At 48.9% G+C, this 27,129-nt stretch overlaps 1 protein-coding gene and 1 long non-coding RNA gene across 3 annotated transcripts in view; one reads left to right on the forward strand and one right to left on the reverse strand.

The window, feature by feature from the left end:
• Positions 1-27,129, reverse strand: part of PLA2G4E (phospholipase A2 group IVE) — an 80,748-nt gene that overhangs the window by 26,120 nt on the left and 27,499 nt on the right. The window contains exons 1-4 of one of the 2 annotated variants that reach the window (XM_059890709.1): positions 17,121-17,252; positions 9,435-9,507; positions 3,299-3,435; positions 1,186-1,317 (exon numbers count right to left, since the gene is read on the reverse strand). In XM_059890709.1, coding sequence (XP_059746692.1) covers positions 1,186-1,317; positions 3,299-3,435; positions 9,435-9,507; positions 17,121-17,219 — 441 coding nt within the window. In that variant the 5' untranslated portion in view covers positions 17,220-17,252. Of the gene's footprint in view, positions 1-1,185; positions 1,318-3,298; positions 3,436-9,434; positions 9,508-17,120; positions 17,253-27,129 lie in introns of those variants that run through there. The other variant, XM_024998182.2, reaches the window with a different exon arrangement.
• On the forward strand, positions 1,285-12,469 carry LOC112448545 (uncharacterized). The gene is made up of 5 exons (XR_003036940.2): positions 1,285-1,410; positions 4,863-4,920; positions 5,574-5,685; positions 8,877-8,970; positions 9,372-12,469. It is a non-coding gene; the product is annotated as an uncharacterized lncRNA (long non-coding RNA).

Here is a 27,129-nt window from a genome sequence, read left to right on the forward strand (position 1 = left end):
CCGTGCTTTCATTTTCTGCTTTGCATCTCTTGCTGTGTAACTTCAGGAAGTCATGACCTCGTGGGTCCTTAATTTCCTCCATGGAGCATGAGCCAGGTGAGCACAGGGATGCTCGTCCCCTGAGATGTCCAGGTGCCTGGAACAGTGCCTTCCCTGTGTGTGTGTTTGTGTGTGTGTTAGTCACTTAGTCATGTCTGACTATTTGTGACCCCATGGACTGCAGCCCACCAGGCTCCCCTCTCCCATAGAGCACTCAAATGCTTGTTGGGTGAATCAACAACATCCTGGGCCTTTCAGCAGATTTGCCCTCCTTTGCCTTGTCTGTCCTCTGTCCCCTGGGGCCATCCCAGCAGCAGGACTCTGAGTGAAGAAAGGGAACCAACATTTACTCCATCTCCGTTTAGTACTCTGAACTGGGCTTGTTCTTTTATTTGCTCAGTCATGTCTGACCCTTTGCGATACAACCCCATGGACTGTAGCCTACCAGACTCTTCTGTCCATAGGATTTTTCAGGCAAGAATACTGGAGTGGGTTGCCATTTCCTTCTCCAGGGGATCTTCCCAACCCAGGGATTGAACCTGTATTTCCTGCATTGACAGGTGGATTCTGAGCCACCTAGCCACTGAAACAGTGCTGCTGCTGCTAAGTCGCTTCAGTCGTGTCCAACTCTGTGCGACCCCATAGACCACAGCCCACCAGGCTCCCCCGTCCCTGGGATTCTCCAGGCAAGAACACTGGAGTGGGTTGCCATTTCCTTCTCCATTGCATGAAAGTGGAAAGTGAAAAGTGAAAGTGAAGTCGCTCAGTTGTGTCCTACTCTAGCGACCCCATGGACTGTGGCCCACCAGGCTCCTCCATCCATGGGATTTTCCAGGCAAGAGTACTGGAGTGGCTTGCCATTGCCTTCTCCGGAACAGTGCTAGGTGCCTTAATTATGTATTCCCGTTTAAGCTCACAGTGACCCTGTATGGTAGATATTATTATCACAAGAGACAAGGAAATAGAACTCAGAGGAATTAAATCTATAGGTTGCACAGCTAGCAAGCCAAAACGCTGGGATTTGCACAGCAGCACTATCTTCTCTCCACTTGGCTACAGAGAGAGGATCCCATAAAACAGCATCTTAGGAATAACCAGCTTCCCCTCCCGAGGCAGGAGGCTGAGGGCGGGGGCACCCACACCCACCTCTGTGTTGAGCGGGAACTTCACGTGGGTTTTCTTTCGGAAGCAGAGCTTGGTGAGGTCATAGAGAACTGTCAAGAGATGGTCATCAGGTGTCACCGTGTCTTCATCACAGACGCTCAGCTCTAGAACATTCTAGGGGAGAAGGGGTGGGGTGTGAGTCTGGTCACTGAGGCTGCATCCACCCATTCCCAGGATGAGGGGCCTGACCTCAGTCCTCGTGAGTAGGTGGGTCTTAGGGATGGGGGTGAGCACAGCTCAGGTGTGAGGGACATTCGTGGGGACATGAATAAAGGGAAAAGTGAAAGTGTTAGTTGTGTCTGACTCTGCTACCCCATGGACTGTAGCTCACCAGGTTCTTCTATCCATGTGATTTCCCAGACAAGAATACTGGAGTAGGTTTCCACTCCCTTCTCTAGGGGATTTTCCCGACCCAGGGACCGAACCCAGGTCTCCCACATTGCAAACAGATTCTTTACTGTCTGAGCCACCAAGGAAGCCCTGGATTAAGGGAGAAAAGTGTCCATTCCCTCCTTTGCAACTCTCTGAGGCCTTCCTGCCCTTCTTCTCTGGTTCTCCTACTGGGGAATTTTGCTCTTTTATAAGCTTGGCCAGGGCCTGTGAAGTGTGAGGGATTTCATTTCACATAGGGGAAGGATGGAAGGACACAGCAAACAAGACATTTGCCAAGATATAGCATGTATCCAGTGCTGGGACCCAGGAGCTGAAGACAGTTCCTTTGGTACAGAAAACACAATTCAGGGACACCATTACATTTCATACTCCAGGTAGAGAGGTGTGGCAAAGATTACAGAGGCTTTGATTGGGTTGGGGTGAAGTGTTGGAGCTCTATCTTTTGGCTCATCAGCCCCTAAGTGATGTCTCGTGGGTGGTCCCAAAGCAGAAGGTCAAGGGTGGAGCAGCTACCCTGTCATCTGGCCGAACTCTGAGATGACTTAGGTGACTAAGATTAGCCTCTGGATTAGCCTCTGAGGCCTCTTGTTCCAAGGATCCTGGGAGATGTAGGTTGGGTCTGGATTTGCCTCTTTTGTCCCTATCTAGTGGACCTGAGATGGTTCTGGGGCTTCCTAGTGAGTGGGATCTGTTGACTTTGTAATTGCTAGATACCAGGAGTGGGACTTCACCAGTGGTCTGGTGGTTAAGACTTGGCGTTCCCAATGCAGGGGGCATGAGTTCAATTTGTGGTGAGGGAGCTAAGATGCTACATGCCACACGGTGTGGCCAAAAAAGAAACCAGGTGTGTCCTAGAACCAACCCAGCAGCCCCAGAGATCTACAGAAAAAAGAAACACACATTCTGGTTTCAAGATGGCATAGCTCATACTGAAACTCCCCCTTTCTCAACAAAAATCTTATATATGATAGAAAAGACATTTTTAAAACAATAAATATAAAACTCTACTTGAAAACAAACGGATATGTCATGAACTAAAAAAGGAGATGCATTCCTAAAATATGAAAGTGGTAAGCTGGATGGAGCTGTCAAGCCTCAGATGCCTCAGGACTGGCTCTGATGCCTTCATGATGAGGGTAAATTTATCTGAAGGGGACCCTGGGGCAGCTGTCAAAACTCAGGATGTTCAGGACAGGATTCTCCCACAGGAGATATGAACTCCATGTAGTCACATATATCTGAAGAAGGCCTATGCCATGAATCAGCAACTCAACAAATGAAAGAGCACACACCCAAGGAATTAGAAGTAAATTAGCCATCCAAAAAGGATTTACAACAGTGAAAAGTTTGGGATTAGACTGGCCTCGGACCTATTGAGAAGATTGGCTCTTCTCTCTGTATCCTTCTGCTTGGTGTATGTTCTGGAAACACACTCAATTTGGGGGCAGGAGACAGTTCTAGGGACAATTTAGGGAAAGGACAGAGAAGCAGGAAAGATGGTAGAAGGATAACTATGCCCAGAGGGACAAATACGAGACAGGCAGAAGAAAGGAGTGGGTGAGTGGGGAGACATGGGACAAGAAGTGGGTAGAAAGAAAGACAAATAGGCATGAGAAGGCCACGTGAACAAAGAGAAGGACAAGCAGGCCAGGAGGGAGCGGACCTGCAGGCAGGGCAGGCAGGTGCTGTCCCCGTGTCTCACCTTCACTTGGCTCTGGATCTGGAAGCTGAAGGTCTCATTCCATTCTGGGTTTCGGCAGTTGGAGATGGTCCTAGTCCTCAGCCTCTTTTCACTGGCAGTGGGCAGCCACAGGCTCACGAAGCAGTCTGTCAGGCTCACTGTCCGAGGAAGACAAGGGTGAGGGGGTGAGGAGCCAATCCAGGTCTGAAGAGGAGAGAGTGTGGAGGCAGAAGCCAGAGTGAAGCCTCGTCTCAGCTTCAGGTCCCCTCTTGACTCACGGCCCTGGCTCTCCAGAGACCTTTGTCCCAGAACCCTGAGAAGGTCATGGACTGCAGGCTGGAGGTTTCAGCGGGGACGCAGGACCCCCTGCCTGTTCTGAAGACTGGAGATGGCCTCTGGCTCTGCTCAGAAGCACCCTGGCTCTTGTTGGTTTGGGACAAGGTATGGCTGTGACTCTGCAGTTTTTTTGGCTTCCGTGGTGGCTTAAACAGTAAAAAATCTGCTTGTAATGCAGGAGACCTGGGTTCAGTCTCTGGGTCAGGAGGATCCCCTGGAGAAAGAAATAGCTACACACTCCAGTATTTTACCTAGAGAATCCTATGGACAGAGGAGCCTGGTGGGCTATAGTTGATGGGGTCACAAAGAGTCAGACATGACTGAGCAAATAACATACACACACACATGGCTGGGCAGTTTTCTCTCTGCCAGGGGACGATCTGAAGGACTAGCCACTCAGAGATCAAGTTTATCTCTTGCTTTAGCCCAGAGCACCAGGGAAGCCAAAGTAAGGCTCAGCTCTGGGCTGCGGAGAAGCAAGGATTAGAAGGGACACCGTTAGGGAGGAGGGAGTCAGCCCCAAGGCCCAGTGGGGACAGCCTGGAGCAGAACAGGCTATTCAGCAGGATCTAGGGACAGGAAATGCAAACCATGTGACCGAACGTCTCAGATGCACCCATCTGGGCTCTTTGTATCTATACTGGTCTCCCCACATGGACTGTGTGGCCCAAGAAACCCTCGTATCTAAGACCACATACTTTATTTTTCATTCAAAAGAACAACATGAATGTGATGATGCTGTGTGTGCTCGAAGGACAAAGCTGTGACCCCAACACGTTCTCCTAAAGTTAAAGAAGGCCTCCTGGGTTTTCTTTTTGGAGCAGTGGCAGGCACAGGGATAGGAATAGGGTGAAAACCCAATGTCCTGACACCATTCCACCTGGGAGGAGGGAGGAAGAGGTGCCCCGATGGCCCTTGTCACTCTTCTGGCAATCTGCTGGGTGTAATTCCCAGGACACCCACAAGATACATAGAGAAGGGGAAAAGTCAATACAGTTTCCAGTGTTAGAGAAGCTTCTTCTAGATGATAAAGCAGGGAAGGGATGGGAGTTCTGTACTGATAGGACTGATCCGAACTAGTTCCTAATTATAATTAATAATGTCCTCTAAGAATGGAACCAGAGGTGACCCCTCCCCGCAGACTATTTTGTTACTACACTGAGAACTTCATCAGACTTAATAACCATGGCTTGCATCATGAGCATCCCTGGTTTCTGATTTCATCCCCTCTGTCTGGTTAATCTTTCAGGCTAGTCTTTCACCATTCAATGAACTGGAATTCATGGCCTTCCACCCATCAAACAGAGGTGAGATAACACTGTCTTTAAATGTCATAATCATCATTAATCCAAACACAACAGAATCAAAAGAAAATGATGACATCATCCTACCATTCCTTCCATGTCCAGCTTGTTCCTCCTCACTATGAACTCAGGCTCTCACATTGAGTTGATTTAACTCCTTGGTGCTCTCCAGCCTGTCCACTTCTCCCTACTTGCATGGCCACTGCCTTGGTGCATGCCATCTTCATCTGTGCCATCTCTTCATCACTACCCCACTGGGAACCCTGTCTTCTGTCCTGCCCCACCCTCATCTTTTCTCTCTAGAGAAACCAAAGGGCTCTTTTCCTATCGGTCACTCCCCAGTTAAAGATCCTTCAGTGGCTCCCTGCCCACTCAGGCTGAGTCCCACCCACTCAGCATGGCTACCCCTCCCACTTTGCCAGCCTCACATCATTCCTTCTCCCTATCATCCCAGCCCCGCCCTGTCCCCAAACACACACACACACACACACAGGCATTCACACATGCATGCACACATACACTGTTGCATGCATGTGCTCACACTCACTCCAAACTCCAGCCAAACCCAGCGCCCTGTAGGTCTCAGAAGGCCATGTCGCCTTGCCATGAACACCCTCCTCTTCCTCTTTCACACTACCCTTCTTCCACCCTTTCAGGTTGCAGAAGGGACCTCCCTCCAGAAGCCTTGCCTAAGCCCCTAAGTCTGGGCCAGGAGCCCCTCGTAGCCCGATGCCTCCCGCTCTTCTCCTGATGGAGCACTGCTGACAGGTTGGTGCATGTGTCTCCACCACCCCCTGTGCCCTGGGAAGCCCAGGAGACCCAGTATTGGCACCGCTGGATATTTGTGACTAAATGAATGGTAGAAAACTCCAGCTTCCTGCTGTTGGGATATATCAGCACCCCAGAAATTCTGGGCTGAGTCACCATAGATATAGATAGGTAAGTTGGCGTGTCTAATGGCTCTGTTCAGAGGGAGACTCCCTGGGGACCTGCTCAGTCCTCCTGGGCCCTCCTTTGGCTTTTCCTGGGCTCCAAGTCCCCTCCTCTTGGCCTGCCTCCTGTGCAGGGGGAGCCTGAAGGCAGGGACCCCACAACCCTACACCCACTTGCTTAGCACGATTTCACAGACCCTGGAAAGGCCCCTTTTCCTCTAAGATTCCTTTTCTATCATCAGTCAATGCCTAAAATTGTCTCATTAAATCCACTGGGCTTTTCCTGGTGGCTCAGATGGTAAAAAAAAATCTGCCTGCAATGCAGGAAACCCAGCTTTGATCCCTGGGTTGGGAAAATGCCCTGGAGAAGGAAATGGCAACCCACTCTAGTACTCTTGCCTAGAGAATCCCTTGGACAGAGGAGCCTGGTAGCTTATAGTCCATGGGGTTGCAGAGTTGGATTCGACTGAATGACTAACATACACAAATCCACTGAAGTCTCAGAATTTTTGACCTAAGGCTTAAATCTCCAGTTAAGATTAAAAACAAAACAAAACTCCTGGAAGAGCCAGCATTGGTCAGACACCTACACATCAAGCATAAATTTTTTTTTCCAGTTCTTTTGCAGAGATCCATTCTGCCTGTCCCCCTAAGGTTGGGAAGGAGAGTGCAGCCCAAGAGAGGATAATCCTGGGGAGGGATGATGGTGGAGGGAGGCCGCCAAGCTCAGATAACAAGCTGCAGCATCATGAGCTGACTCTAAGGTAGTGACTGTTGTTGCGTTGGCAATTAAGAGCGCTTAAGAAAGGATGATCCAATTCTAAGAACTTTGGGGAATTTCCTAAGCACAGATTGGTTCTCATCCTTGTTCCTCATGAAGTGAAAAAGGGCTTGGTCATAGGAATGACATATCTCTTTTTCCAGAATGTGGGTGGCGAAGATGACTTAACCATCTCTACTGATATCAAGAACATTATCTTCCTTAGAGACACCCACCTCACAGCTCTTGGGGTGCTGGTTTGAATTTTAATTTATTGTCCCAAGGGGAATAAAAACTCTGGACAGCTGCAAGATTTCCAGGCCAGTTCTCTCGCAGCCCTGACCTAGCTCCTTGATGAGGGAGCCACCCCTGAATCTCATCCCTTTGGGGCTCCTGGAAATCTTAGAAACTCAGGCACCCCTTACAGGACTGAACCAGAGGGGAGATCATTTTTGATCTAAGCCAGGAGGAACGATTTAGGGCGAAGGTGACCCAGGACCGGCAAGATGTCAAGATAGTCTCCACCCAGGCGAGGCAGAAACGAGCCCAGCCCGTGACAACTGTGGAACCAGATACAACGTGACCTGGGCTGATACCCCAGACACCGTGACTGCCCCCAGCTCCGTTCCTCAGGGAAATGAGGAAAACACAGACATGTTCCAAAGGGGACCAGGTACCCTTGAAGGGCAGCCTGTGTGCCAGAGGCACATGTGGGGAAGAGAGAGAGGAGGTAGGCCAGACCTTAGCCCGTTTCTCTGGCTGCCTGCTCCTCACCTCACCTCCACCTCTGGGGCCCGCTGGTGGGAGGGTCTGAGAGCACAAGTGCAGGCCTGCCTGAGAGTGTGAGGCCCGCATGACACGCAGGGCGGGGACAGAGCCACCTCTAGAGGAGCCAAGACGGGCGAGGCCACTGCAGGCATGTGAAAGCTGTGACCTGTCCCCGATGGGAGTGGGGTGAGGTGTCTGACAACCCACCCTGGTGTGGAAATGAAGGCAAAAGAGGCAACCAGGCTCCAGATCCAGGGGACACTTCCAGGCTCCTCACATCAATTACTGTTGGCCTGGGAGGCCCTGAGAAGCCCAAGAAGTCCATGGCCCCCTGGCCGACCTGGGAACAGAGCCATGCTGGCTGCAACTGATGGCATGGGCTCTGGACACTCACCGTCCCGTGGACGGGGTCTGAATCCTACCTGGTCCCTTTGTTCTCTCCTGGGATGTAGGGCCCTCCCTTCCCCACCTCCACACTCATCCTTGCGCTGCGGTGTTACGGAGATAGCTTTGCAGTAGGCTGTCAGCCTCTTCCCCAGGGCTCCTGCTCCATCCGCACAGAAGCCCTCGAGGTCATGCAGTCCCTGCCTCAAGGACTAGGGTGCCACCTCGATTCCCATCCATCCTCTGAATAGCCCGGGCTCCTTCTCCTGGCTTGTCCTTCCTACCCCTCAGCAGGCCAGACCTGGGATCAAACACTGATTCTGCTTGAGGCATTTAATCCTCATGTGCAAATGGGTCCCACAGCACTGCCCTCAGGTTGAGGAGGATGTGTGGTGTCTGCCTCGGGCAGGCCCCCAGCAGGTGCTGGGGGTGGAATGCAGGAGGAGTCCTCCCCCAGATTGGGTTCCCAGACCTCTGGATGCTCACATCTTGTCCCCTCAGACCTCAGGCTCTCAAAGCAGCCTTCCTTAGCTACTCCCAGTTTTCAGTGTCCTTTAAATCCTGTGGTGACAAGATCAGAATGTCATCCTCTATTAAAGAAAGTGAGAGTGTTAGTTGCTCAGTCATGTTCCACTTTTGCAACCCCATGGACTGGTAGCCTGCCAGGCTCCTCTGTCCGTGGAATTCTCCAGTCAAGAACACTGGAATGGGTAGCCATTCCCTTCTCAAGATCTTCCTGACCCAGGGATCAAACCTAGGTCTTTTGCACTGCAGGCAGATTCTTTACCATCTGAGCCACCAGGGAAGCCCGCCATTGTCTATTACCACTCCATGATTGCTTTGCAGATAGACGCCTCCCCTTGCGTCAGGCTCTCCCAGCATAGTTAAGTCCCAGGGTGAGGGCAATATAAAGGAGCTTTGGGGAACCTGGAGCCCTTGGGCCATTCCTGTGTGGTTGCCAGTAAGTGGGAACCCCCTCAGTCATGGGCCCTGACACAGAGCTTTGTCCTCCTTGAGGACCAGGCTTCCTCCCTGGATGGTGGGGAGGTGAGAGCAGCATAGGGAGGGGCTTTTGTTCTACCCACCCAGATATCTTCATTTCTTCCTGAAACCAGAGACTTCCCTGGGCCCCTGTGGCCTGGGAATGCAGCAGAGGCCGGGATGAAAGGGAAATTAAAGCAGCAAGAAGACCCTGAACAAAGAGCCCTGGTGAGTCAACCATATCCATGGGCTGAATGCAGAACTGGGGCCCTGGCATGCACTGTAGGGCCCGTCTGGGATCCAGGTCCTGAGAAGAGCACTGGAGCTGACTGGCTTCATGGTCCCCAAGGGCCTCCCCTTCCATTTCAACAGCCCCTAAACTCATGCCCAGGGTTGGGGAAGCTGACTCCTGGAAGGGATCCCAGGGAGAGGAGAGCAGGGAGGAGAGAGTGAGGTGGACAGCCGGGTGAGGACTGCAGGGGCTGCTTGTACCAAGGTTGCAGCTACAGGGAGGGGCCTGGAAAATGATACAAACCTCAAAGTCTGAAATACAACTTGAATACAGAACACACACAGACACACATATGCACACAGACACACAGAGCGACCCCTGACCATTTCCCCTCTAGGCCTGTCTCCATCCTGGCCCCAGAAGTGGAGAGGACGGAGGGAAGAAGGAGGGGGAGACTCACCCACGTCGGCCTGTCGGACGTTCTTCATGCGGATGACCCTCACTGTCAGCAGGTGGCATGGAGACAGCCCCTCCTGTGGGTGGAGAGGACACTGGACTCACTCTTCATGCAGTGGTGGCAGGTGGCCTTGGCGGAGATAGCAGCTCAACCTGGACAGGCTCCCACTGCCCAGACTCCGGTGACCTCTCCCCTGGGACCATCTGCGGTCTGGAGAATGCTTCTGGTCCCCAGGGGGTCCAAGGCTGTGCAGGTGAGGGGCTTTGTCCTCTATCCTCTCTGAGCCAACACACCCCAGAGGAAGGACAGTTTCGTGCCTCTTCTGTCCATGTCTTTCCTATTTGGATCTTGGAGTTGGAAGCCCTTTTCCTGAGCATTTTACCCAGGCTTAGAGGAGTCTTTTTTTTTTTTTAATTTGAGGATAATTACAATTTTGAGATGATTTTTGCCATATATCAACATGAACCACATCTAGGTATACATAGGTCCCCTCCCTCTTAAACCTCCTTCCCCATCCCATCCCTCTGGGTTGTCACGAAGTACTGTCTTTGGGTTCCCTGTGTCATACAGCAAATTCCTACCGGCTATCTATTTTTATATACAATAATGTATATATTTCAATGCTACTCTCTCAAATCATCCCACTCTCTCCTTCCCTCACTGTGTCCAAAAGTCTGTCCTTTATGTCTGCGTTACATGAGTCTTTTTACTGTCCACTTCCAGCCCATGCCCAAGGCAGACACCATCAGACTCCTCCAACCCACCCAATGATGTTTATAGAGGCCTCTGAACTGGAACCCTTTACACTCTGAGTCATCCACTCCATGTTACAAGAGTCACCTTCTACCCTTTTGAGCAAATTCAATTCTTCTCTATTTAAAGTAGTATTAGGGTTTAGGGGAAACCATGAGAGTGCGAGGAAAAAGAGTCCCCAAAATGCCAATACTCAGAGAAGATCACTATGTATAAATACTTTTATTTTCAACTCAGACTGTCCACAGATAGTTCATCTGCCTTGGCTATTGTCAGATAATATTTGTAATATAATCTACTGAACATTTACTCTAATAGGGGAAGGGTGGGCACAGCAGGAGACCTTGATCTTGGCCGGTGAGAGGACCCACTCAGTTGGCCTTGCAGGGGTCCTGGGGCAGAGAGTGCAGTGCAGGCTGATCATGGCCTTATCCCTAGGGCCCTCCAGCCTCAGGCCGGTGGGTGATCTGGGGACCAGGGACAGACAGAGGGCTGTGTCCCACAGAGCTCCAGAGCCCTCACCACAGCTTGTCCATTGGTTGGGCTCAGTCCTTGAAGCAGCAGCGAACCTCTCCCTGATCCCCACCTCCAAACCCTAATGGTGGTAGCTCTCTCCATGGGTCACAGTCCAGGGGACCTGCCCTCATTTGGGTGTACTGAGGAGCCAGAGGCCCAACTGGGTCTTGGGTGCCTGGCTCCCTGAGTGATGTCACCTGGACAGTGTCTGAGGACCTGGCCCTGAGGGTGCTACCAGCTGAGATCTGCCTCCTCAGTTGAGCCTCAGCACTGTGGGAGGACCTAGACTGGATGCTGGACAAATGCTCCCGAGCAGGGTAACTGGCCTGCATAGGGAGCTTCCACCTCTTAGCAGAGCCCAGACCTCAGAGGGGAAGAGATGAGCCTTGAGACCTTGCCCTTTCTTGTCAGAATGGAGGATAATATTTGTTTTTAACACCAAAAACATTTTGTACTGAGGTATAGCCAATAGGATAATATTTGGTTTGGTGGAGATTTACAGGAACACTGTGACCTGACCATGACCTGACCTCAAGAACAAAGGCACGTATATACAGTGGAATATTACTAGGCCATAAAAAAGAATGAAACTGTGCCATTGGCAGAGATGTGGATGGACCTAGAAACTGTCACACAGAGTGAAGTTAAGTCAGAAAGAAAAAACAAATATATATTTATGCATGTATATAGAATCTAGAAAAATGGTACAGATATTTGCAAAGAAGAAGTAGAGACACAATGTAGAGAACAAATGTATGGACACCAAGGAGGGCAGAGCGGGTGGGATGAATTTGGAAATTGGGGTTGACGTATATACCCTGCTGCTGCTAAGTCGCTTCAGTCGTGTCCGACTCTGTGCCACCCCGTGGACGGCAGCCTACCAGGCTCCCCCATCCCTGGGATTCTCCAGGCAAGAACACTGGAGTGGGTTGCCATTTCCCCCTCCAATGCATGAAAGTGGAAAGTGAAAGTGAAGTCGCTCAGTCGTGTCTGACTCTTAGTGACCCCATGGACTGCAGCCCACCAGGCTCCTGCGTCCATGGGATTTTCCAGGCAAGAGTACTGGAGTGGGGAGCCATTGCCTTCTCCGATATATACCCTACTATGTTTAAAATAGATAACTAATGAGAACCCATTGTATAGCACAGGGAACTCTACTCAGTGTTCTGTGGTGACCTAAATGAGAAGGAAATCCAAAAAAGAGGGGATATATACGAATAGCTGAATCACTTTTCTGCACAGCAGAAACTAACACAACATTGAAACACAAGTAAACCCCAATTTTAAAAAAAGGGTCTGACACTAAAAAGTTTGCAACAACTAACCACTCTCCTTCCTCGTCTTTCCTAGAAAAGGGCTTTGCTGAAAGCTTTAGGGAGTTCAGGAGTTTTTAAGGCGTGACCCATCTCCTTGCATGGCCCTGCAACGAACCTTTCTCTGTTCCAAACTCCAGCATTTTGGTTTTGTTTGGCCTCACATCAGGTGCACATTAGTGCATCAGGATACAGATTTGCATTTGGTAACTTTACTATTTTCCAGACCCTTCTCTTATAGTTTCTAATTTCATAAAACCTTTATAATAAAAGTATTGCTCATTTTAAAAATTAAATAATTGACATATAACACTGCATGAGTTTGAGGTATACAACATAATGATTTGATGATATATTTAGTATTGTCATATGGTTACCATAAGAAGTTTAGTTATCCATCACCGCATGTAATTAAAAATTTTTTCTTGTCATGAGAATTGTTATTTTGATGTCTGTCCTTCCAGGCTCTACTGGGGCTTAATTTGTTTTTTTGTTTCTTTTTATTTTTTAATTGAAGGATAATTGCTTTACAGAATTGTGTTGGTTTCTGCCAAACATCAACATGAATCAGCCACAGACATACATATGTCCCTGCCCTCTCTTTCTCTCTCTCTCTCTCTCTTTTTTTGATGTGGACCATTTTTAAAGACTTTTATTGAATTTGTTACAATATTGTTTCTGTTTTATGTTTTGGATTTTTGACCACGAGGCATGGGGGATTTTAGCTCCCTGACCAAGGATCGAACCTGCACCCCTTGCACTGGAAGGCAAAAACCTTAACCACTGGACCACCAGGGAATTTCCTAGGGCTTAATTCTAACCAAGAACAATAGGACAATGGCTGGGAAGGCTGTTGCTTGGTCCCTGAGATCCATATATAAGTCATCTTTAGGGCCTTTTCCTCCTCTTTCCCCAACAGCTGCCTCAAAGTTGGAACAAAGCCATACTGACTGTCACATACAGGTCTGAGGATTCTTTTTGTGAGATTAACTCTGAAACACTGAATATTTTCATAGTCAATCACTTGCTCTAATGGGATTGCCTTTTGAGCCTTTTCACTTGGACCAAAGGCTGTACATAGCACTTCTCTTCTGGTTCTGGAAATACAGCTGTGCCTTTGGGCAGACCCCTCCAGGCACATGGGTCCTTATGTGGGCAGAGCACGTGTTCTGATCTGATCTGGGGAGGAGGCAGGAGTCATCTTTCATCCAGGAGAGTGGCTCTGGCAAAGCCTGTTCCCCTGACCCACTTCCTCAGAGGGCAGCTAGAGGACTCCAAGTGGGGAGCCAGCCAAGGCCTTGGCCCAGGCAGGGATCATTCCCCACGTCTCTGAACCCAGGGGTCCGGTCCTCTCAGCCACCACAGCCCTTTTCCTGCCTCCAGGAGGGGCTGTCCTTGGCCCTGCCCAGCTCCCTTGTGTCTTCCCTGGGAGGGAATGAGCACCCACAGCTTCCTGTAGGACCTCACTTGGGGTCTCCCTGCCTTCCAGGAAAAGCTCTTTGCTTTCATCTAACTCTGTACCTTCCGACGAAGTTGACCATTTCTTCTACTCTAACTCAGCAACACTAATCCTTACAGCACCCCAAAAGCAGTTATTATTAGCCTCGCTTTACAGATGGAGACTCTGAGCCTAAGTCCTTTGACCTCAGGCACTCAGCTTGAATCAAAGGAAATTGAGTCTGCATCCAGTTCTGATTTTTGTGGGTATATGATGTAGACCACTGCTGTTTTATATTTTGGCTTTTTGGCTATGAGGCATGTGGGATCTGAGCTTCCCAACCAGAGACTGAACCCACGCCCCGTGCATTGGAAGGTGAAGTCTTAACCACTGGACCACCAGGGAAGTCCCCAAGCTATAATTCTTAACCCTGTGTTCATAACTACAATTATATTGTCACCTTAAACTTGAAAGTGACCCTCGACAAACATGAAGACAGATGCTGCTTGCCCCAATCTTCTCTGAAAGTCTATTTTCCTGGCAGATTTTTTGTTTCACCTTGAATTATCCCAAAGCCCCCAAATAACCCACACACTCCAGCAGCCCTTCTACTTTCAGTACTCTTCTGACACATTCCATCATCTCTCCCCTTATCAAACAACCAGAGCATGTCAGGACTGTAAGAGCTTTTAAGAGAAGTTCCCACTTTCTAGCAGCCACAGAGGGCTGCTTTGTGGTTTGGAGCCTCAGCTTACACCTTTAGCCCAGGAATTTTCAGGAGACACCCAGTTGCGAAGTACTCCGCAAAGCACTCATCCATCTGCCAGCAGGGAGACAGAGCCTCGAGGGTGTGAGAGAGAGCCCAGAGGGGCCGTGCTGGGAGGAAGGCAGCAGGAACACGGGACTCAGGTCTTGGGGCCAGATGATTCCAGGAATTAAGTCTATGAAAAATGACCTTCTGGGATTAAAGTGAATGTATGTATTTTGCTCCTGATATAATTAGCTCAATTGGAGTGATGCTGCTGCTGCTGCTAAGTCACTTCAGTCGTGTCCGACTCTGTGCGACCCCATAGGTGGCAGCCCCCCAGGCTCCCCCGTCCCTGGGATTCTCCAGGCAAGAGTACTGGAGTGGGGTGCCATTGCCTTCTTGGAGTGATGCTAGGCATATGCAAAACTGCATGGTCTCAGAGCTAATGAACACAATAGAAAGATGTAATAGATCAAAGGATAGTGTTTATGACTATGGGAACTAGAAACTGGTGGGTTTATGGAACCCAAGTGTATGGGGTGGCTTATGGGATCTGGGTAAGAACTTCAGGGGCTTGGACAAGCTCGTCCCTCTGACAGGATTGCTAGCTGGGTATCAGAGTGAAAGTTTACCAGCAGATATGGCCAGGCACCAGCTAGTCTGCAGCCCTGGATCAGGGGTGGGTGGTAATCCTCCGGTTCATGAGGGCTCTGGAGGGTCCAGGGACAAGGACCAGAGAGCACTCAGGAGGTTGGAGCTCAAGGCAGGGACTATTTGGCAACCAGTGGAGAAGTGTATTTAGATACTTTAACAACCAGGACCGCTGTGTAGGGACAGGGGGCTGGATGGCAGGTTTCTGGGAAGCCATGGCTCAGGCTGTAGGCACACCTGGCTCCAGCCTCCTCCTGGCCTTGGTCCTTGGGGTTGGTTTCGCCAGGACTCTTTTTCCCCTTAAACCTCCTTAGAACAGGGGCATCTTGCCAGCTCATGTGGAAAAAAGCTTGACTCTCAGGATTGATTATTTTGCAATCCAATATTACCCCTTTCCAGCCCCTTACTTTATAGACAGGGCTTTGGTGGGGAGGTTGGGAACACAATTCATTACCCTCCTCTCATATGCCAGGCTCTGCTCTACCTGCGGGCACTGTATCTGTTTTCAACTAGGCCCCCTGCCCCAACGAGACTCTGGGGAAGGCACTACTATTCCTCTTTGCAGAGAAGAAGACCAAGGTTAAAGAGCTCGCATCTCAAACAGGGTCACACAGCCCAGAAGGGGCGGGGCTGCAGATGTAGATGTACTTGGCTGCAGGGCATTGCCCATTCCATCCACTTGGAGGCTGGCCCTCACCAGGAATTAACCAACTCAGTTAATAGCTTGCTCTGGGTCATGCACTAGAGTAGTCAACAGCAGAGGCAGGAGTTAAACCCTCAGCTCCCGTTTGGAGGCTATCCTAACACCCCAGAAAACTAGCCGTCACCACACATTAGAAGACTATTTAGTTACAGGTGGGTTCCCAGGGTCTGGCTCCTGGTGCAGGTGGGAGTTGGGAGGAGGGTATGACAACCATATTTCAGAAGTAGTAAGGGTCAAGGCTACCCTAACCAAACCAGCCCATGAGGTCTGGGTGCTGATGAGGGAAGACAGCTCCCTGGAAGCCTGTGGGAACTCCCCTCTGCAGGGCTTCTCAGGGCAGGGCCGGCTGGTGATGCCACCTCCTTGCTGGAGAGCAGGGGGTATCCATCAATTTCCTGTGATACTTATGTCAGAGCTCAGGACAGCCTGGCAGTAGCTTCCAAGAGACAAGGACCCTCCCTAAAAGGAGAGCATGCAGATGAGGACTCTATGGGCCCCTAGAATGCTTCCCTGCTAGTCTGAGCAGCTCCCCAGACCATGTTCCTTTTTATCACTCAGACTAGGTGAGGGGTTTGGGCAAGAAGTCCCAGCTCTGAGTTATGGACCCCCCAGGACCTGAGAGGGAAGAGTGCAGCTCTCAGTTGCTTCATTCCTCACTTTAAGGTAAGCTCTGTCCTTTCTGTGGAGGTTTCTCCTCACTCAAGCTCCTGGAGGCTCAATGAGACAAGGGAGACAGGAGCACATGTGGACCAGAAGCTCTTTCAGCACCCCGGGGGCTGTATAGAAACAGCCCAGAAGGTGACATCTATCCTGGACCGGTCAGCGGGGCATCAGGCACCACACAGCCTGGAACTTCCCTCTTGGGATCCTTGGAGACTGAGCAGGGTCTCCACCTCCCACTCCAAGACAAAACACTTCCGGAGCATCATTCATCTCATTCCATGATCTAGTGTGGGCCGGGGAAGGTCAACAGGAAAACGTCACTGCTGACAGTGCTTCCATGGCATGCCGGCAGCAAACTGGAAGACTGAGATGAGGTGGGAAAGCCCAGACAGAACTGGTCCAGCGCCCTGGAGGTTTGACCCATGAACCTGGGGTCTCCCTGGGAGCTGTTATATGGACCCAGGGGTCTCGACCACAAAACTAGGAGGGGCGCTTCACGGCCAGTGGGGACAGGTCGGCAGTAGCACTGGTCTTCACCTGACACCACACCACACAGTCTCACAGCAGGCAGTTCGGCAGGTCCACAGGGTGAAAGCCTGCTTGCTGCTAGGAGTGGCCAAATGTGACCCATCCCCGGCAGTGCTAAGCACTTCCTGGGTGCTGCTGGCCCCAGGATGGCCCTGAGCCACTCCCATGCATCTTGTCAAGCTTGCGGGTGTCTGAAGCTGGGCCATCCACCCAGAGGCCTGGTACCAACTGGGCCAGACTGTGTCTCCCAGTGCCAAGCAGGGGCTGCCCTAGCCAAGGCACTCCATGTCTCTGGAGTCTGCCGTGACCCCAGCCCTCCCTGAGCAGGTCTCCTGCCCTCGGCTCCTGTCCCACCCACCCAGCCCTGTTCCCTCACCTCCAATGCACAGGTGGCTGCAGGCCTGTCCCCGTCCTCTTGGCATGAGTCTGGCGGGTAGTGGGAGACCCAGACGGGCATCTGCTTCTGAAGCATCATGTGGCTCTGTAGCTGGCTGGTGAGATGGGGAACTTATACTCTGACTCAGAGCTCCACCCTCCAGAGGATTCTCGGCAGTGGCTGGATTGCTCTGGGAGGGGCTCAAGTGGGTAGCCAGGTAGAGTCCTGGACACAGGCCTCTTCATATCAAGGGACCCTCAGGACTTCAGATCCTGAAAATGCAGGGACGGGTAGGGTCAGCAGTCTGCTGCCCCCAGGAGAACAATCAGGCTGTCCACTGGACCAGGGAGTGGCAGGAAGAGGCTGACGGACCCTCCTGACTCTAGGATTAACCCAGCCGTGATTGGGGGATGCCCTGTCTCTGCAACTTGTCAGGGTCCTGGCTCAGAATTGCCCCTGTGGGGGATGTGTCCTCCCTCCGAACTCTACTTAGTCCCGTGGCTCAACACTCCACAAGCTGTGGGCAGGGACCTCAGGAGAGGCAGGGACCGTGACCAGGACTCCAAAGTTAGAGGATGAGGAAAAGAAAGTAACTGCTCGAATCCTTGGTGAGTCAAGGGCAAGTGCTCCCTGCCCTAGTTCACGGAAGGCCAACGGAGGGTGGGCCCAGCCCCTGTCTGGGCTCAGGGCAGCTTCGAGGATGCTCCCAACCCACCCCCACCCCACTCCGCTGATTCTTATCTCTGTCCTGGTGGTTGGCTTACTTGGGGGACCTGTGAGGTGGCTTCGCTTGCTCAGCTACCCAGCTGGGTGCACTGGGAGTTTCCTGCCTGAGCTATCGCCTGGGGCCCCACAACCGGCTTTTCTGGCTCATGGATTAAAGTGATTGTATGAAACTCAGGGTGAATCTGAATGCAGGGCTGACTCGAATGCAGAGATGGAAACTGGTTGGTGGTATCTGTGGAGCCTCCTCCTGTGCAGGAGGAGGACGTCCCCACCCTGCTCCTCTCTGCCTGCCAGACCCTCCAGAGGGGGGATGGGGCTTTAGCTTGGACCCCTCCCAGCTTGCATCCTTCTTTGTTCTTGCCATCCCCCTCTGCCAAGAACACAAACTCAGCATCCACACCCCTTGGTGAACTCTTGTTTTTAGTCGTTAAGTCATGTCCAACTCTTTTGTGACCCTATGGACCGTTCCCTATCAGGTTCCTCTGCCCAAGGGATTCTCCAGGCAAGAATACTGGAGTGGGTTGCCATGCCCTTTTCCAGGGATATCTTCCCTACCCAGAGATCGAACCTGCAGCTCCTGCATTGGCAGGTGGATCCTTTACCACCGAGCCATCAGACAAGTCCTTGGTGGATTCTACTATATTGAATTTAGTTCACAACACTTATTGAGCACCTACTGCATACACGCTACTAAGAGAGGAAATCCCAGGCTTGAAGCTGCTGACAGTCCAGCCAGGGAGCCCAGTGCTTTCAACCCCTCAGAAGCTCAGAGCACTGAGTCTGCTATGCTAACAGCGGGTATCCTAGAAGGAGCAGTATAAGCCCTTTCCATTTGTAAACATCTGTGGTTTACAGAGCTAATAAACTGTGGTTTAGAGAACACAGAAGTTGGAAAATGAGTGTCAGCTGGAAAGGGAAGGACTGGGTATGAGACAGCTTCATGGAGGAGGTGGCACCTGTTGAGTCTTGGAGGATGGACAGGGTTGCAAAAGCTAATGATAGGCGAGAAAGGCATGCTGGGAGGAGGAATAGCATGAGTAGGAGTAGGGAGGCCAGAAAGCAGGGTATGCTCAAGAATGTAAGTGGTCTGGTATCAGAGTAGTGAGCTGTGTGGGAGGAGGTATAGGGGGTGAGTGGGATATGGAGGGTGGGGGGAGTTGGGCAGGGACAAGGGAGGCTCTGTGACGGAACAATCTGGAAAGATACATTAGGGTCCCAGAGCCGTGACCTTTAAAATCTGTGCTTTAAATTTGGACTTATCCTCTAGGCAATGGGGAGCCATCAATGGTTTTTGAGCAGGAGAGTGACACGATCAGAGCTGAACTTTGGGAAAGCAATGCTGATTGATATTGTGGACTAGCCAGCCCACAGCACTGCAGTGTCATGAACTTGATAAGATGAGGGTTGTGAGGGAAGGGCGACCTTCCTCTTGAGGAGCCAGCCCATGTGCTGCCCATTCCCTCCACCCCCTCCTTCACCATCAAACAGGCCCAGGGCAAGCCCCAGACTCCTAAGCACTCCTCAATGTCCAGAACTTGAAGGAGCCTAGCCATAACCTCCCTTGCCCTCCCCCTACTCCATCCAGCCTAGGCAGTATATGCAAAATCTGGCTCTCCAATCCTTGTATTTCTTCATTTGTCCATTAACTCCTCAAGACCAGGGCCTCACTTAGGTTGAATGAGATAAAATTGAATAGTAGGCAAACAGGAGGGAGGGGGGAAGTTTCTTCCTCTGCACTCTCTACACAGTTTCTGACCCAGGTGGACCTGTTATAACAGCAAACAGAGCAGACCCACCCTTCAGCCTGTGCTGTCCGGCTCTGTGCTGATGGGGTGTGGTCGGGAAGGAAACAGAGAAGGATCTGTGATCTACTAAGGGGACAAGAGAGGGCTCAGTTAAGCAGTAAATCGACCATGTGGACTCTCCGTAGAGCAGGAGGGGACAGAGGACTGGATGGGAATGGTGGGAGTGGGCTGGAAAGGCACAGTGCCAGGCACAAGGCAACGTCCATTCTACCGGTGAAGGGTGCCTAACTGCCTTCTCCAATCCAGGCTGTCTCTGAATATAAAATTTAAGCTATGACAGTGTTCTTGGTACACCACCGATGCTCCAGATCAATGCCCCTGTGCCCAGAGTTACTTCTTGTGGAAAGTCTGAAGCCATCTCTGCACAAAGTGGAGGGGACTCAGTTTCTTTCTACCCACTGCCCTTTCTTCCCTGATGAGCAGAGAGCCTGAGATCTCCTCAGAGCCCCCCAAGCTGCTCCTCTGAACCCCTACCTCTGTCTATATCTGGGGTTCTTGTTAATTGACTCTCATTGATTGGGGTAACCAGGATTTGTTTTCACCAGCAGCCTCTTAGCTTCAGGTAACCCAGCATTGAAAAGTACATTCCTCTTCAGTGGCTCAACTAACCTCTCTCTCAGGAGAACAGGCAAGGATGAATTCTTCACCTACCCTCTTTCAAGATACCTGGAAGCCTGTCCCTTCCTTCCCACCCCATCTGCAGCATCTGATTCTCAGCCTCCAGGCTCTCATGAGTTCCTCCCCCACACAGCTGGCTGACCAGTGACCTTTATAACCACCCCCTTCAACCTGTCATTTTAACAGGTTAACTTACTGCTTAACTCATCTAATGCTCTTGCATTCTTGTCAAAAATTCTGGATTCCAGCACTTTCCATAAGCCACATAGAGCCCAGAAACAACCCTATGTATGTATGAAATTTCATTATATGATGGAGGAAGTATTTTAAATCAGTGAGAAAGGGACGGAGTATTCATTATTAGAAAAGTTAGCTGACCATTTGGAATAAAATAAAGTTAGTTATAAACTTTATAACCACACAAAAATAATTCCAGACAGATTAAATAGGCACACATTAAAACAACACTATAGAAGATTTAAAATAAAATATTAATATTAGAGAATGAGGAAGATGAAGAGGATTTTTCTAAGCAAGGTATGAAAACTAGAAACCAATAGGGAAATGTGGTCAAATTTAAATAAAGAGAGATGTAAAACTGGGGTAAAGCAAAAGATGCCATAAGCACAGTTCTACCTCCAAAATGAATCCCAAATTTCTTCCTCTTAGGAAATATCTGTGGGTAACAAACTCACTTCTAAAAACTAGTAGTCAAGAGGAGAGTCTCACCCTGCCTGGCACTAAAACAAACTAGGAAGTCACACGAACACAAGCAGCATGTTGCTGGTGTCAGAACAGAACCAGTGAAACGAAATAGAGGAGTCAGAGGTAGACCCTGATGTTTAAGGGAGCTTAATGAAGGAGAATTGGCACCATGAGTCAGTAGAAAAAGAACAGTTTAAGAGATGACATGGTCATGAATGGCTAAGTGTGTAATATAAAATAAAACAGCATCCCCACCCACCCCCATATAAAAAGATGGGCTGTGAATGGGTATGTTCTTAAAACATGAGAAATGGAAAACTATGAAGTTACAGAAGACAACATAGGAGAATCTATCTGTGGTCCTAGGATGAAGATTTCTTAAACATCATTTCGAATCCACGAACCACATTTCTAAATTGGATTACATAAGAAGTAAGGGTTTCCTCTCAACTAAGGACACAGAGAAATAGTTAATAGACAGCTGATGGAATAACAGAAGATATTTTCAATGCAGTTGCAAATCACTAAAGGATTCGTGTCTAGTATATACAAAGAATTCTCATATACTCCACAAGAAAAATGGCCATGCCAACACAAAAAGGGAGTCAGAAACGTTCCTGATGGTCCAGTAACTAAGACTCCATGCTCCCAGTGCATGGGGCTAGGTCGAATCCCTGGTCAAGGAACTAGATCCCACATGCCCAACTAGGCCCCAGCACAGCCAACTAAATAAATAAATATATTTTTAAAAAGTGAACCAGATTTGAACCTGCAATTTATAGGAGGGGAAAATCCAGAAAATTAACAAGCATTTGAGGAGAAGTTCAAAATCACTGGTAACCAGAGAAATTAAAACAACAATGAAATTTCACTGTAGCAATTATTCAACACTGAGAACACTGAATAAAGATTGCCTTTCTTTGGAGAGAGAGGATGGGAAAGGATTTGTGGGCTCAGGGATGTAACAATCAAAAATACAAACTTGGGGGACTTCCCTGGTGGCTCAGTGGCTAAGACCCTGTGCTCCCAATGCAGGGGGCCTGGGTTCAATCCCTGGTGGAGGAACTATATCCCAGCTAAGACTTGGTATAGCCAAGTAAATAAACATTTTTTAAAAAAGACAAACTCGGGGCTCACAGCCACCAGAGGTGATAGCAGGCCATGTCCTCAGCCCCTGCACTCAGCTAAAACTTTTTTCCCTCCAGCTTTTCCCCAGAGTCACTATCACTGCTCTAGCCTGACTCATTATCTCCCTCATCTCAACTGCAGCTTCAGTCTAACTGGTCTTCCCGCTTGCACTTTTGCCTTGCTATAAGCCGTTCTCTACAGAACCTACCCAAAACATAAACTAGATTATTTGACAGCCCTGATTAGAACCCTCCCATAGCTTCTGGTGGCTTTTACTTCCTGCCATGGCTCCTCACCTTCTGCTCCTTCCTTTGAACACAGTTTAGCTTGTGAAGTGGAGTTGTTGCTTTCTTTCACACTACATAGGGAGCCACGTGTGACCATGTCATCTATTACTGTGTTCTTTTTCTATTGATGTGTGGTTCCAATTTTATTACATATATTGTTGTTGTTGTTCAGTCACTAAATCGTGTCTGTCTCTTTGCAACCCCATCTACTGTGTCAGGCCAGGCTCTTCTTTCCTTCACTATCTCCTAGAGTTTGCTCAGATTCATGTCCATTGAGTCAATTATGTTATTCAACCATCTCATCCTCTGTCATCCCCTTTTGCCTTCAATCTTTCCCAGCATCAGAGTTTTTCCAATGAGTCAGCTCTTTGCATCAGGTGGTCAAAGTGTTGGAGCTTTAGCTTCAGTACCAGTCTTTCCAATGAATATTCAAGGTTGATGTCCTTCAGGATTAACTGGTTCTGTCTTGCAGTCCAAGGGACTCTCAAGAGTCTTCTCCAGCACCACAATTTGAAAGCATCAGTTCTTCAGTGCTCAGCCTTCTTTGGGCTTCCCTGTGGCTCAGAGAGTAAAGAATCTGCCAGAAATGTAGGAGACCTGGGTTGGATGCCTGTGTCAGGAAGATCCCCTGGAGAAGGGAATGACTACCCACTCCAGTATTCTTGCCTGGAGAATTCCATGGACAGAGGAACCTGGTGGGCTATAGTCCTTGGGATGGCAAGGACTTCTTTGTGGTTCAACTCTTACATAAGTAGGTGACTACTGGAAAAATTATAGCTTTGACTATACAGACCTTTGTTGGCAAATTGATGTCTCTGCTTTTTAATATGCTGTCTAGATTTGTCATAACTTTCCTTCCAAGGAGCAACTGTCTTTTAATTTCACAGCTGTCATCACTGTCCACAGTGATTTTGGACCTCAAGAAAATAAAATCTGTCACTGCTTCCACTTTTTCCCCTTCTATTTGCCATGAAGTGATGAGACCAGATACCATGATCTTAGTTTTTATCATATATTAAGCTTCTTTAAATATCAGGGTCTGTCTCATGGCCCTCTATGCCCTGAACACGTTAAATTCTTTCCCACCTCAGGGACTTTGCACTTGCCATTCCCTTGCCTGAAATCCTTGACTTCCACACTGTGCATAGCTGGCTCTTTCTCCTCTCTCATGGCCCTGCTCAAATGTCATTTTCTCCAGGAGCCCTGCCCTATCCACCCTTCATAACTTGTGTGCCTTTCACTTATCTACTTGCTTCTGTGTTGCTCTGGCTATTAATTAAGTTAAATTAAATCAAATTCAATAAAGCATATCTTGATTATCTTGTTCATCTATTCTTTTTGCCTCATTCCACCAGACCATTAACCTTTTCAGGGCAGGAACATTGCTTATCTTGTTCATCAACTGGAAACACCTAATGCCCATCGGTTTCTTACTGGTGGCTAGTTATGTTATGTTAACTGCTGGACCATCACACAGGTGTCAACAGGAACAAAGTGGTTACCATCTATTGAATGCTTACAAAGTGACAGGGACTACTTTTCATATCTTGTATTACCTGAGATGTAGACACTATTATTATTTCATTTTAAAGACGAATTGAGATATGGAGAGGATAAGCCACTTGTTCAGAGCCACCATGGTATAAGACAGGTGTTAGTTGCTCAGTTGTGTCTGAGTCTTTGGACCCCATAGACTGTAGCCCAGCAGGCTCCTCTGTCCATGGAATTCACCAGGCAAGACTATTGGAGTGGGTAGCCATTCCCTTATCCAAGGGATCTTCCTGACAGAGGGATTGAACTCTGGTATCCCACAATGCAGGCAGATTCTTTTCAGCCTGAGTCACCAGTGATGAGGCTATGATGCAAATCAGTCTGTCCCAGAACTTCTGGCTTTAACCATCATACACTCAGCCTTTCAGGAGATGCTACTGGCCTTGAAAATTGAGATTCCCCCTTATGTTTGTAAAAGGCCTCTTGATGTTCCTGTGTTCATTGAGAAAGCTCAGTTTCCTAAAACAAACAGGTTACCAAACAGGGAAAGGGGGTGGAGAAGGGATAAATTAAGAGTTTGGGATTAGCAGATACAGACTATTGTATAAAAAACAGATAAACAACAAGGTCCTATTGTATAGCACAGGGCACTATATTCAATATACTATAATAGAACATGATGGAAAAGAATATGAAAAAGAATACATATATATATATATATCTATATCTATATATATATATAACTGAATCACTGGGCTGTTCAGCAGAAGCTACCACAACATACAATGAGTAAGTAAATCTTGGGCAACATAAAGTAAAGCAAATATTATATCCTTCAAGTAACGGGAGGTAAAAAAATAATCAGCCATTGAAATTAATACATTAAGATATCTCAGAACTTCTGGCCAACAGATAAGACATGACTATTTCATGATGACAAGATATAAAATAAGGATAAATATGACAAGAAAATATCTTCATTCTAACATGGGTAGTAATTATGTTCCTAGTGTTGTCAACAGATCCTGCCCTTCTTTATTCTAATAAGAAGATGTTGAGGTCCAACTTAGTGCTATGCATTCTCAAAGCACCTGTATCCATAGCTCAACATTTGTCAACCTTGTGACATTCCTGCTACTAAAACTTGTGTCTCTGGTTTCAACCGGATGATAGGTTTTATCTTCCCGTTCCTGACTCTCTCTCACAGATAGTAATACGGACTGTCTAGAGCCTTCTGTACACTGAATTTGCTCTTTGTCAACTGTCACCTCTGTGAGGATGACACTGTCATTGTCTCAGACTTGACTGAACATTGTTCAATTAGTTCATGGTCTAGACACTGAAGTTTCATAGACTTGGATTTGAACCACTGGTTCTGTCACATGTTAGCTGCATAAACTTGGATAAATTTATTCCTCTACACCTGAGTTTCTCCACATGTAAAATGGGAAGCATAATAATTCCTACCTCTAGGGTGGCTGTGAAGACTAGATGAACCAAATCTTAGCACATGGCTTGCCCTTACTTAGCAATGGATTCAATACAAGTGCTGTGATCCACCGGACAACAACCTCAGACACTAATATGTCATCTGCCCAAGGAGCTCACAGCCTATGCTGGATGAGACAGGAAGGTCACACAAACGGTCTCAGGATGATTGGGTCACATATGAGGAAAGATATGCTGCTCGGGGATCAGAGCCACCCGGGACTGGGAAAGTCAGCAGAGGCTGCCTGGAACAGGAAAAACCTGTACTTTGAAAGAAAGAGAAGGATCCAGGAAAGAGCATTTTTTGGTCAGGTGAAACAGCATGAAGAAAGGAAGGAAGACTCAGAAAGGAAATTAAATAAGATCCCAGATGCCAAGTAGAAGAATCACGATGATTCTTTTGTTGGCAGTGGTGACTCATGAGCAGAGAATGTTTAAAAAAGAGAGAAAAGCCCACTCCTACAGGCAGAACAGGTGGCCATCAGCACTGTGTTTGGGTGAGCCAGAAGGCAGGCGTGCCTCCTTCATCAGCCCAAGGTGGCTGCTTGGGGCAAGCTGTGGCCTGTAAAAGGCCCCTGATAAATAAATGCCACTCCCTCTTCACCAGGCAGGAGTGGCGATGGGTCTCATCCTATCCAAATGCCCTGCAGGCTCCCAGTGCCCCCAGTTCCAGGCAGACTCTGTCTCAGCTTCTCAAGCTGTCACTCTGGGCCTGAAAAGACAGTGCCCAGGAAGGGTAAACCTGCAGGTCACGGAAGGAAGAGAAATCCAGAGCAGGGCCTGTGAGTGTCAGAGAAAGGTGATGGGAGGTGAGGTTACAGGCTCCATTCATTCTTCACTGTCTCTGGTCACTTGGCCTGGCCAGAGCAGATTCTTGTCTATCTCCATTTAGGTCAGGCTAGGTCTACATAGGCAGACACTTCCTTCCTGTCGAGTCAATTTACAGAGATGGAAGGGCTTTCTGCTGGCCATGAGGCCAGATGTCGGCAGAGGCCAAGTAGGGCAGGAGTCACCTGACTTTGGAGCCCACACGGTGCCAGGTGTCAAAAGCAGGCACAGTGCTAAATAGACATTGCTAAATAGAGGACTCAGCTGCTGTGACATCAGTGGAGAACATTTGCTGGGCAGGCAGGAGGTGGCCCTAATTCTGGAGAAACCAATTCCAAACACAGGCTTCCTGTAAGTAAGGAACTCATTGTTGAGCCCCTCCTGGGAACCAGAGTTTTACCAAAGAGTTTTTAAAAAAGAATGAAAGTGAATATTTTAACCTGCGTGGTTTTGTTTTTTGTTTTTGTCTTTGTGATCCCTATGGTCCTTTCTTCCCTCAAACTGGCCTCTGGCCTCTGCTGTCCTGAGGTAGGAGACCGTCTTCAAAATACAAAGAATCAGAAGTTAAATCCTGGTTTCTGAATTTCTCTGCTGCTGCTGCTACTGCTAAGTCACTTCAGTCGTGTCCAACTCTATGCGACCCCATAGATGGCAGCCCACCAGGCTTCCCCGTCCCTGGGATTCTCCAGGCAAGAACACTGGAGTGGGTTGCCATTTCCTTCTCCAATGCATGAAAGTGAAAAGTGAAAGTGAAGTCGCTAGTCGTGTCCGACTCTTAGTGACCCCATGGACTGCAGCCTACCAGGCTCCTCCATCCATGGGATTTTCCAGGCAAGAGTACTGGAGTGGGGTGCCATCGCCTTCTCCGATAGATAAGAGACATGGAGAAATACATAGGCGGTCATTTATGGTATTGTGTGCCCCCACCTCCAC

The sequence above is a fragment of the Bos taurus genome, chromosome 10, assembly GCF_002263795.3.
Source record: "Bos taurus isolate L1 Dominette 01449 registration number 42190680 breed Hereford chromosome 10, ARS-UCD2.0, whole genome shotgun sequence".
In the NCBI taxonomy this organism is placed as follows: Eukaryota; Metazoa; Chordata; class Mammalia; order Artiodactyla; family Bovidae; genus Bos; species Bos taurus.